Raw genomic sequence first — 12513 nt, 5'->3', positions numbered from 1 at the left:
CAACTTTGAAAATGAATCAGCTCACACGGCGCTGACTTACATTTTTCTTGATAGATAATTATTCTATACTTGGTCGTTTTAATGTGAAATTACACTGAAGGACAAATTTCTTCTGATGACACTCAGATGTGTGTGAAACCTGAAAGAATGAGGTGAATCTTGTGTACAATATTTAGTTCTCTTAACTGCTGAAAATAACAATTTTAAGATCAACATCTCTATGATTTTGTATGAAGTTACGGTATTTTTTAAATCTTTCTTCCCTTTTGGCTACATGTGGTGTTAAATGTCTCATTTTAGAAACTCCCACATTAGATCAAACGAGCACGAGTCACAGCAGGTTTTCTCACAAAGTGTTGATTTAAATCACAATTCATCTGAATATCACATGGACAGAGGGGAGACGTCGTGTTAAATCAGAAACTTTTTGAGAAGAAACAATTTTGACACAAAGCTTCAGTCTGTTTATTTCTCTTGGAACATGTTGAACCATATTCTTCACAACTATTTTGAAACATGTATAATTTAACATGAGCTCATCAGACAAAACTGCATTTTCTTCCGTGTTATAATGTCAGTAACCTTTACTAAATAATCCAGTAAAGTCCACATTCGTTATAATCTTTATTAATGGATTTCATACTGTGATTAACTCCTGTTGGATGGAGACGGATCAGACGGTTTCATTTGACACCAGGAATGTTTGTTTGATGTCGATGTCGGGCTGGGAAATAAATACCAGTAAAATAGTCCTGTGTGTTTATTTGGCATCTGTGCATCAGCTTTCACCTGCAGGAAAAAAAAAAAAACACACACACTGTGTTAAATCACAAAGTTTAACCTGAGGGATCAATAATCTGCAACAAGCAACATTTCTTTTGTTTAAAACTGAAATATTTTGATAGAAAAACCAGTTTAACATTCAAATTTACTGAATTTATTTACGTTGCAAGAGTTTCAAAATGCAGTAACCCTCCCTACGTGTATTTGTCTTGTTAAGAAGACTCTCTGGATCTGCTTCAGTGTTTCTCACCTTCCATCAGAGTCTGGTGCAGAGTTCAGGAATAACTCGATGTATCTTTCACCTAAAAGTTAGAGAGAGACCAAACAACAACAATTATTATTACAACGTTATATTTTAACTGCAATATGATAATAATCTGTAACACAGTGCAGACCAGAAAGCATCTTAATCCTCAGCAAAGTTCTCAAACTGCCAAAGTTCACCAAACAACATAAACCACAAACCAGAGCCTCACTGGGAACACTGGTAATCATGGAAGCTGAAGATCTGCTGCACTGAAGATGCTTTAACCAGTAAAAACATTTCCAGTTCACTTCAAATGACAAAAATATGCTTCACTCAGAAACTGAACCTTCACCACAGCTGCACAATCCTCTAAATCTAGAAATATATATTTTAGAGGACAGAAAATGTTTATAATCTGCATTAAAACAGATTTAGTGACAGAATTATATTGTTTTTTTTAAGAGTTTAACTAAATCCTGTCAGAAATATCAGGATTTTATAAAGGAGAGATGAATTTAAAGTGAACGTTAAACTCATTTAAAACTAGAAGAGTGCACTCAGACTGCAGATCTCCACCAGGTGTGTAAGTTTTCTTTTATAGATGTATGCAAAGTGTTTAATAAAGTGTTTAATAAAGTGTAGTCTGAGTTTTCTATAACATGCATAGAATAGTGTAATGATATTGTAACCGAGTGTCCCTGGTTCACCTGACTGTATAAACTTTATGAGGAAACAATAAACAAATGATAAGTCCAAACTTCTCAATTTAAACTTTGTTATTTATTTAGACAAAAAAAGAGACGAAGAGTTGAATCTCACTCTTACTGTCCCTACTGGCTCCCTCACAGTCAAGATGGCGGCGAAGCTAACAAATACGGGGGTTTATTCATCTCGTATCGTGCCTAACTTCAGTGGATCATAACATATCGGGTATGGAATTAATCTGCAGATGATCCGGTTTAAGATGAGACTAAACTCCTCTATAGACGTCAGTTTTTGAGACACGACAAAGACCAAAATGTGTCCTGTGACAGACGAGGTACGGCTTGTTTTTAGCCTGGCTGACTGCTGATGAAATGCTTTTTGCTACGTTGTGTCGTAAAATGGCGAGAACTGCTGAAAAGATGAAAGACTAAGCTTTACTACAAGCTCGTGATATAAAATAGGTTTTTCAAATATTGTGAATTATCGCAACCATGACAGTTACTTGAACATACAGTCAATAAATGTACACAAAAAATATTAGACTGATGAGTCCGACAGCATGTGAGATTATCTGCAGACAGATACACACACGACCAAATGCACGATCCACTCCGGAGATCCACCGATAAACAAAATGCCAAATTTAGCAGGATGGATCAGAATATACTGAATATGTGGACTGTCAACTAAACTGAAGTACAGCAACCAACAAACAGTATTAAAACTACAAAATACCAGATTACTGTACTGTGGAAAAATAGCAGAGAAGCTACATGTAAACACTTGAAACTGTACTTCCTGAGAATAATGAAGATTTAACAGTAGACACTCGCCACCATGTCTGCTCAATGAAAACTGAGAAGCTGATTCTTACTTGAATAAATATAAAACCCAGACTGAAGATCAGCGTCTGATAAAAACACAGCAGCTTTTTTGATTGTTGTTAACGGCTCTCTAACAGTCTCACCTATGTGCATTCTGTCTCTGGACATGGCAGCCATGGCGTCCTGGTGGCAGCTGAAGTAAACGTCGGCCTCTCCGCTCGGCCTCCCGTCAGGACCGCACTCGATCAGGATCTTTGACACAACTAGAGGAGAGAAGAACTGCGGGAGGAAAAGAAACATGTTAGAGAAATCATTCCCACCTGTCGTCTGATTCAACATTCATCATCTTTTTTTTTTTTTACCTTCACAACGTCTTCTCCGGACGCGTTGAAAGGAAGACCTCTCATGTGGATGTAATGAAGCGGTAGAGTCGAGCTCTGAGAAGATCCTGAAGGAGCGAATAAAACAGCTTTTAGTGGCTACAGTAACAAATTTAATCACAGATATAATCTTAAAAAGATCTCCTCACTTTACTAATGTTTACTAAATGTCTCGGCAAAACATCTTTTCTGTTTTTACCAATTTTCATTAAAAGTTATCTACATTTTCAGAAAGGAGTAGATCAGTTTGAACCATTTTTCACTTGGATTTTTTATCCCTGTGGATCAAAAAGTGTTTTATGTTGCAAGAAGACACTTAAGTCCATCTAAAAAAGTACAAAAATAAACAGTTGAACTACAAACTGTAATTTCAAAATCAGATTTGAGCTTTTTCTTTATCTATTTATCACTCTTTTTTATTAAAAAAAAACAAAACAAACACCATGTTTTTTTTCCTCTATATTGAACCGTAAAAATGCTCTCACCAGTTCTGGGGTTGGTCGTTGCAGCAGAGACGGACCTCCTGGTCACTGACTGAGAGCTCATCTGTGAAGAAGATGAACTCGTCCTCCTCCTCCAAGTAGAATGAATTTCTTCGCTTCTACTGGGAAACACCTCGATGTATCTACCAATGATATAAACATCACAGGATCAGCAGCAAATAAACTAACAAAAAATGATTTGTTCTGCTTTGATTTGCTACTTTGTTTCTCCAGAAATGAAATAAATATTGGACACAGGATTATGAAGCTACAGGTCTTAATATGAGCGTTTATATATCAAGCAGCATCCGACCTGTTTCCTATGACCTCTCTGTCTCTCTGCAGAGCTTCATCAGCTGCTTCTTGGGAAGAAAACTGCACGTAGGCCTCCCCAGACTTCCTCCCTCTGTTGTCTGTGACGATGGTGATCCCGTTCTCCACTATATCCAGACCTGAGGTGCACAGATTCAGATTCTTATTTTTCTCATTTTAAGATACATTCGGTGACTAAAGGTAAGATTTGTAAAATATCAAAAGAACTTCAGGTTTATTCCTCTGTGATGAAGACCTCCAAAAACTATTAAAAACACATCAACATGTCCCTTTGCCTCCAAGAGTTTTGGGCATGTTAGTTTGTTTAGAAACGGCTCCGAAGACGTTACGTTACTGTAGCGATCAAAGGATTATTGTCATGAGGAAGCAAGATAACTTAGTGGCACGGAGTCCGTCAGACAGAGCGGTGTCCAGTGGTATGACGGCACATGGTTGAGTCACCTACCTGAAAAGAAGTGGACGATGTCGGACTCAGTGCAGGTGAAGGGGAGGCCTCTGATCCGCACCACCCCGCTATCAGCTGGAGGCTGGATGGCTTTCTTCAGGATGGTTTCAGCATCAGCGTTTGTTATTTCATACACTGCAAAAGAGCAGAACATGAACATTTTGCTTTTATTATTTACACAGCTGGGACTGTTCCCTTTACTTGACTTTATTATGTCTTTAAAAAGAAGCTTTGCTGTATCAGAGGAGTGGTTGGATTGGTGATCTTCTCTTCAAGGGAGGATGTCACTTAACACAACAAAATAAAAAGTTTATCATGATCAATTTTGTAGTGCAGCTTCAAAGATTAGATTCACACTTTTTTATGTCTTATAACCAAAGTCAGCTGCCCGTATGAACATAAGAAACGGGTTTTGGTTGCTGCAGTCGTTCCAGAGTTTATCACATCATCACAGCTCAGTACTGAAACACTGTTGTTGCAATTTTGCACTAAAAAGGTTGTAACTTTGGAAGGTATCCATGTGATTTGATGGACAGCTGACGCCTCGTGTTTGCTTCAGATAAACTGTGGAATACGTTCTTACACAGAACGAGGATTGTGGCTTTTGTCCTCTATTACTTACAGGAGGCATGTCAGGAGGGATTTCATGTAAACAGGAGGAGTGATTACAGTTTCTATGTTACATATGGACATGTGAGTATTGTTTTAAGACAGACCTGAAAAAATGTGAACCTACCTAAGATCACATTAACACAGACACCTTCTTTATTATCTGCATCTGCATGAAATCTACTGAAAGCTTTATCAGTACTGGTTGATCTCCGATGGACAGGATCAGACGTTGGTTTTCCAAATCATGAAAAAAAACAACAGGCCTACAATTTAAAGTTAAGCTTAATTAGTAAACTCTTCAGGTGCCTGTAAACATCGTTTAAACAGATATGAAAGAAGAGTTTTTTGCTGAATCAACCACATATCTTAAAAAACAAAATCTAAAGTCCTTTTTGCAACATGAAATAATGTAAACTCTGAAGAGAAGCTGAGTCTCTGCTAACTTCAGATCCTGAACTGCTGCTTTCCAGGACTCTTTCACAGCCGACAGATGTTACTAATAACATTAACGATGGCTCTGCTATATTCAAGCGTCCTATTACCAGTGTAGCACCCTGACACCGCACAAGCTAAATTTAATTCAGCCATCATTAATTGTATTTTTTACACCTAAACTTTTCCTACTGCGACATGTCAAAATGACGAACCTTCGACGTAGCGAGGACCGAGGTACTGACGGTGCTTCTCCAGAGCTTTGTTGACGTCTTCCTCGTGCTCCATCTCGATGAAGGCTCGTCCCGTCGGCCTCCCCAGCCTGTCCACTGTGAGGTGGATCCCCGTCAACCCGTTACGGATCCTGCACTCTGAAGCAGAGGAACAATATATGAGTCATGAGTGCATGTGCGCACGTATGCAGGAGACGTGATGCAGGGTCCTGCCAGCGGTTTCACACTGATCAGCTGATCTACAGGCGGCTGTAATGCGACAAGAAGTGACGCAACGAGCCAACAAAGACAGGAAAGAAGAAGAAGATCGATAGCAAGTAACATCTATATAAACAATACAGGATTCAAACTTCAAAAAGAAGAAAAATCAGCTTTGCAAATGTTTTATGAGGATGGATCTGACATGTTTGTTAGACATCAAGGATGCACACATTGAGTTTTGGTGAATGTAAACATAACTTTTGTTTGTTGCCGAGAAAACGTCACAGGGCACCTTTAAGTACTTTTTATGTTGAACAATCATAAAGGACAGTAAACTTAACGATTTCATAGTACAATGCTTGATAAAGCTTTTGACTTAAGACGCAGATTTTTTTACATTGATTTAGTGATTTAAGAGTTATGACAAAGATATATTTTGTACTGAGACAGGATGTTAAACAGCTGAACAATAATCTGTACAGTGATCAACCATTTATAATGATCAAACAGCTCAGGACAGAATCATTCATATACAAATGCTGTTTAAATTATTTTAAATAATTTGCTTATAGTAATCAAGTAGTCCGCTTACAGTGTTCATTTTGGCTCTTTTCATACATGACGACATATGGAAAAAACATTTTAAAACTATGGTAATTCTTCTTTTTTTTTTTTCTTTAAATCTTACTCCCATGATACATGTATGATATTGACTTAGCGGCTGCAGCACCATTATTAGGCGTTGCGGCGCACCTCTATAGGTTTGTGTACTTTTAACGTTATCAAACGAAGAGAAATGTCATCTCCTCTTTCTAGTAATGTTTTTGTCCTTCCTCATGGCAGGGTTGTACATCTCTAATCAGTCTGATCGCCAGCTGTAATATACAAATGTCAATTAGATAGTAATCTGCATGAGAAATAAAGAAAAAGAAAAAAAAAACGGTTATAATAATTATCCGCTTATAGTGATCAATTTGACCTGGACAGACGTGATCACTATAAGCGGTTTCCACTGTACTATCAAATATGATGAAATTTTGAACAGTTATAAATGAAGACTAAATAAAAACACAAACTTTGAAGTTCACAATAGATCAAAATGCAGCAGCCTCACAAACATTGATGTACTGCAATTTTTAAATGTGTGTTTGCCAACATTCATCCTGATACTGATGTATCTGTTATTAACCAACAATATCAGCCAGTTGATTTATCAGTTGGACTCTAATAAAGGATGTTGAAGGACGATCACTTTCTGACAATGTGCTCAAGTGAAAATCCAGAGTCTCACCTGAGAAGAACTGCAGGATGTCCTGAGTCGTGCACGACCACGGGAGACCTTTCACCTGTACGATGTAGACTTCCTTCTTCTCTGGCTCTGAATCAGCCTGATAGGCCGGCAGTGGAGGGTATTCATCCTCACAAGGTGCCCCTGCCTGGAAGACAAGGTGTCAAATATTATTATTTAGCCACAAAGAGGATGAATTTTCTTACAAGTCACAAAGAAACTACAGGCCGCAACAGCTTGACGTGATGCTTGGACCACTACAAATCCTCTTATGCATAATTGGCAAACTGAAATCACCTGAAATGTGAGACTGTTTTTGTAACTGATCAAAGTGAACTCTGTAACAGAAAGAAATGGTGTGCAGGTGCAAGTTTTCCAGGTTTTTTAGTATCCAATCCACACTTTATTTTTCAGTAATCACTAAACAATTCAAAAGGAGGGTAAGAATTTACTTTAAGTCCCCCTATTTAACAATTACAACCAGTATACAAACATTTAACAAATGGTTTATAGGGACATTTTAAGTGTTATTTCAGCAATTATAACTTCTCATATGAAGACATATTTCATATTATCACAACTGTATTTTCTTATATTGTCATTCATTATCTGTTAGTACACCAGCCTCATCTTATGAGTAGAGATGTGCTGATATACAGAAGTGTTCCTGTCTTCATCCAGAGTTTTGTTTGGCCACAAGTGGCCTGTAAGAGCCCAGTATACACTCACAGACCACTTCATTAGGAACACCGATGCAATCTAATGCAATCCAATACAACAGCTCTGCCATAAATTCTACATTTACGAAGCTTATACATTTTCAGTTTGTGTTGACATTGTCAGAAAGGTGATAATTCTACTTTTTGTTTATTATTGAGAGTCATAGTGAGTGGTGGTGCTGTACTGGGGTGCAGTATATTGAATGATGTACCTAATTATATATTAGAAACACTATCTGGTGACCCTTTGGAGGGGCCTGACCCCCTAGGTTGGGAACCACTGGACCATATAGCTAAGTGTATATAAAGTAGTTGAAACTAGCTCCACCACCAGCAGCTACAACATTTACATGCTGCTTACACACTGATGCTTCCGTATATGTAATAATAATAATATATCAGAGACCAAACCACTACTTTTACTGCAATACTTCTGTTAATACTTATGTACTTAAGCAGGATTTTTCATGCAGGACTTTTAAAGTTATCACTCACCTTAGTACAGAGGCTTTGTTGGATGCTTTTCAGTGCGGGCTGAAGCTGACAGAGGCTCCGCAGACAGTCTGTCCGGGTCGTCGGTGTCCGCTGCTGAATGAACCCGCACCTGGCTGACAGCACGCCGCCTCTTGTTTTGATCCCTGCCGACAACGTTACATGACGCAGTGAGACACAGCGCCGCAGTAAAAACAGCACAGACTTACTGTTGCACGCCATGTTAGCCGAGCCCAGCCGGAAAACAGATAAAATAAAATAAAATCGTAGTTTTCGTTTTAGTGTGAATGCAGCAGGTTAATGTGTCTTGCTGCTACCCGGCTTAGCAGCAGGATAGGAAGTTGTACGGACTCACGTGGGTCAGTCAAGGGCAGCGTTGGGCTCGAGCGTTTTAACGGCTGCGTCGAGTTAACGGCTGACGCTTATCATTTCCGCTTTGATACTGTCAAAATAAATCAGAGCAGTACAAAAACACATTTATCACCACTATTAAATGCGATAAAAGGTGTTTCATGATTTTCACGACTTCAATTTCAATCAGAGATGGTTGAGAAAGAACAAAACGTTGATATGTATTTTGGTATTTAGTTAGATTAGTGGATAACTCTGGCATTTATAACTGGTGATGTTTAGTTAGTTGGTTAATGTAAAATGTTCAGTGGTGGAAGAAGTAATCAGACCTTTTAATTAAGTAAAAGTACCAATACAGTATTGTAAAAGTACTCCATTACAAGTAGAAGTCCTGCATAAAAATCATACTTAAGTAAAAGTACACAAGTATTAGCAGCAAAATGTATTATAAAAGTTTCAAGAACAATATTATCAAAGTACAATATGCCCAAATATTTGGATAGTACACAATAACAGTAATAAAACGCACCTGTCCAAGATGGCAGTCCCGCTCGCGCATGCGCTACTCAGATAGGGCGGCGATAAGGTCGAGCTGTTAGCAGTTAGCAGTTAGCAGAAAGTTAAACCGTTACCGGTCAGTGGCGCCGTTAAACGTGATGATTTATTCACTGTGAGCGGGAAACCGGCGACAAACTAACAGCTTTCCGGTTCACGCGCCGATGCTGTTACGCGTTACTTGACACAGTAAATGTAAAACGTTATAATGTTTATAATACTTCGTTACGGCTAAAATGAATTTATTACTGTAACTACACAATGCGTTTACTTTATAGAATCAGTGCTACAATACATAATTAACAGTGTTGGGGGTAACGAATAATATCAAACGTTACTGATTCTATAAAATAAAGAAAACCATAAAAAAGGAAGTCTAAAATCTAAACGCAAACTGTAGTCTGAACCAAAACAAGCAATTAACAACAATCAAATAGTTAAATTTGCTCAAAAATAACAAAAATGAAAATAAAAAATGAAAGTCCACTTACAAGCCATTATGCATCTTGTGCTTTTGAACCGCGGTTGTCATGGAGATGGCTCAGTAATGAGAAAAAAAAAGGAAATTATTATTATTAGTAGTAATGTAGTAGTAATGATGTGGAATAAACAAACAAATAGAATATAAAACAAATAAGTAAATAAAATATATTAAAAAGTCAATTGTTAACTCACAACCAGTTCAGAAAATATTAAAGCAAATTTTGTTCATTTAAACTGCCTTATATAAAACTAAAAGACAGGCCTTCTATTGTGTAATTTAAGTTTTATTTTATTTTTTGTTTTCTTATATGTTTTCTTCTTTCCTTTGGCCTGTTCGTCTACGACAAAAATTACTAACATAATTTGCTATAAACTGAAAAAAGGGAGAGAAAAAAGAGCTGCCTGTCTGCTAAAATTCTCACATTCCCATTTCATAACATAAATACACTGATGTAATTTGTTTTTCACGAGGGAATCTACATTTGCAATTTAAACTGCTGTGTGAAAGTTGAAATATCAAAAATAAAAAGCATTTCAACACATTGAGAACAATATAGACTTTCAGAATCATTTCATTGTAATGAGTAGTCAACAAAGGAAGTGGTGTTGCTGCTAACTCCTGTGAACTTGACAATGATCTTCTCTCTCAAGCACTTCCTCTCTCTCACTCTGCTCTTGTAAATGTTTGACGTTCACTGCCATCTAGAGGTTTGGATGCCATAAAAGTCACCATGATATCTTGTGCGTCATTGCAGTGAAATTATTTTCATTCCTCACCAAGTCATCTCTGTAACACCTTCCATGCAAATGCAGGTTTGGCAATTTAAGAGGAGCCATCTTCCCAACTGAAATGTGCTCCATGGCAGCCTTGAGGCCTAACAGTGGGCGTTAAGAGTACATGTCTGTTTTCCACTGGAAGATAAAAATGAGATTTTTCAGGACTCCATTGATAGTTTCTACGTATGATAAAGGCTCATTCTCAGCTTTGTGCTGGAGGAAATGTGGGATGATTGGGGATCAATCACATATCTTCTGCTACTGTCCAGTACTGCAGGGGTTTTAACAAGATATAAAAGAGAAGCTTAAAAAAATGAAAATTGCCATCTCAGTGGAGCCTATGTTGTTTCTACTTGAAAAACCACCCCAAAATGTAACGGGTAAAGACCAAACACATACTTCTACTGATTGCCAGGAAAATGATAACTATAAATTGGAGGAAAACGCTTTCGCTGACACAAACTCAATGAACTCAGAGACTGAAACAAGTCTATACAATGGAATATATGACAGCAAAAAGAAAAGAAAGAAAAGCCTTCTGTCGAGGACTGTTTAATAGTGTTCTATGTTCTGTGTTACTGACATTAATATTTGAATTAATATTAAAAAATGGCTTGTTTACACAGATTATCAAGCAAAACATGTTAAGATATTTGCGTACTATTTTTTGATTACTTTAATCTTGCTTTTATGCATGCGTTTTTTATTTGTATCAGAGCGTCTAAAAAGTCAGATCATAGAGAATTTTGAACTAGTATAAAAGAAAGTGCTCCATATTTCTGGGTTTATTTACTGTGGAAAAAGAGCCACAACTGTAAAACTAAATATAAAGTTGTGTTAACTGTCGTGTTCATGTGAAATACCTAAATGCACTACTGTTAAAAAAAAAATCCTCCTTGTGTGTTTCTATGCTCCAGTCTCTCCTAATTAGTAAATGAAAAGGGAATTTTAACATTTATAATCATTTCTCCCTGTAGTTTGTCTAAACAGCAATCTATTCTACTTGATCAAACCAGTATGTATTGCTTTAATACTTTAACAACATTTTGCTGCTAATACTTATGTACTTTTATTTCAGTAGGATTTTTCATACGGGACTTTTACTTGTAATGGAATATTTTTACATTGAATACCTCTGAATACTAAATACTTCTTCCATCACTGCTAAGAGTAAGAATGAATAGGAAGGATTTATAAATAATAAATAGAGGATTTTATCTTTTATGTCGATGATCTAGTTTCTCAAATGTAGAAAAGACAGTGAACACAGCAAATTTCCTTTTACAATCGACTTGTCTCACTCAGCAGTTACATGTTCTGTTCATTTAATAGTGGCATGCATGTCACCAGTTTGCAGCCCCTGATGTAAAGATAAGGGTTATAGACATTGTCGAAAAGTTAAACCACGAAAACAATACCACAATTAATGGAGTGTAATAATCATATACTGTAAAAAAAAAAAAAAATATATATATATATATATATATATATATATATATATATATAATGGACGTAGTTTGGTCAGATGTTCTATAACTTTCTGAACTGACTGGTTTGGTATCTTGACCAGCGCCATCTTGGAGCCAGAAGTGACCATACTTGGACGAGAGGGTGGAGCTGACCCTAACTAGCTGCTAACTGCTAACTGCCAACTGCTAGTCAATGGTTAACTGTGATAATGCCAATGCTAATTTTTGCTTGTGAAAATCAGGATTAAAACCATTAAAACAAAATGTGCTCACCAGAAAAACTGAACATCCGACTCATTCAAGGGTCTTTGAGTACAAACAAACGCTAAACAAGACTTTTTAAACGACCAAAATGTTACAATTAACTTTCACGAACTGAAAACACACTGAAATAGCAGCAGCTACGTCTATACTCTGTGAATCTGGTTACGCCAGGTTTACGTTACGTAACCAACGTTGTCGCCGTGGTAGTGACTTGTCAATCACAAGGTAGCCACATCCTAAAGCATATCCTGCTTTATCGTCTAATTTACTTTAAATAGGACCATAATTTACAAAATGAACACCAAGACATATTGATGAAGACTTGAAACTAGCGATTTAGACCATTAACTTACTAAGCAGGTGTTCACTGAGGGAGACAAGGGAGAGGTAGAGACTATTTGTCATAGGCTCCTATACAATCGAGTCGAAAGGGGCCTC

The 12513-nt window shown here is 37.1% G+C and overlaps 1 protein-coding gene across 3 annotated transcripts; it reads right to left on the bottom strand.

Annotated features, from left to right (window-relative positions):
* Positions 1–450: 450 nt before the first annotated feature.
* Positions 451–12180, bottom strand: grsf1 (G-rich RNA sequence binding factor 1). 3 transcript variants are annotated; one of them, XM_042422349.1, is made up of 11 exons: positions 12085–12180; positions 8180–8322; positions 6969–7113; positions 5459–5614; positions 4200–4334; positions 3735–3873; positions 3425–3564; positions 2922–3007; positions 2703–2838; positions 1034–1085; positions 451–789 (listed from the first exon to the last, which is right to left on the bottom strand). In XM_042422349.1, the coding sequence occupies exons 1-11, from the start codon at positions 12107–12109 to the stop codon at positions 786–788; spliced, it is 1161 nt and encodes a 386-aa protein (XP_042278283.1). In that variant the 5' UTR covers positions 12110–12180; the 3' UTR covers positions 451–785. The 3 variants fall into 3 exon arrangements, with proteins under 3 accessions (XP_042278283.1, XP_042278284.1, XP_042278282.1); XM_042422350.1 differs by lacking the exon at positions 12085–12180 and adding an exon at positions 9574–9622; XM_042422348.1 differs by lacking the exon at positions 12085–12180 and having other exon boundaries at positions 8180–8525.
* Between the last annotated feature and the right edge of the window lie 333 nt (positions 12181–12513).

This window comes from Thunnus maccoyii, chromosome 9, assembly GCF_910596095.1.
Source record: "Thunnus maccoyii chromosome 9, fThuMac1.1, whole genome shotgun sequence".
Classification (NCBI taxonomy): Eukaryota; Metazoa; Chordata; class Actinopteri; order Scombriformes; family Scombridae; genus Thunnus; species Thunnus maccoyii.
This window is presented reverse-complemented; position numbering and strand designations above follow the sequence as displayed.

Coding starts and splice junctions, on each gene's coding strand:
- grsf1 (XM_042422348.1), bottom strand. CDS start 8,398: ATGGCGTGCAACAGTAAGTCTGTGCTGTTTTTACTGCGGCGCTGTGTC. Junction 5,615..6,968: donor CATCCTGCAGTTCTTCTCAG/GTGAGACTCTGG, acceptor CCTCTGCTTCAG/AGTGCAGGATCCGTAACGGG. Junction 3,565..3,734: donor AGAGAGGTCATAGGAAACAG/GTCGGATGCTGC, acceptor TATCATTGGTAG/ATACATCGAGGTGTTTCCCA.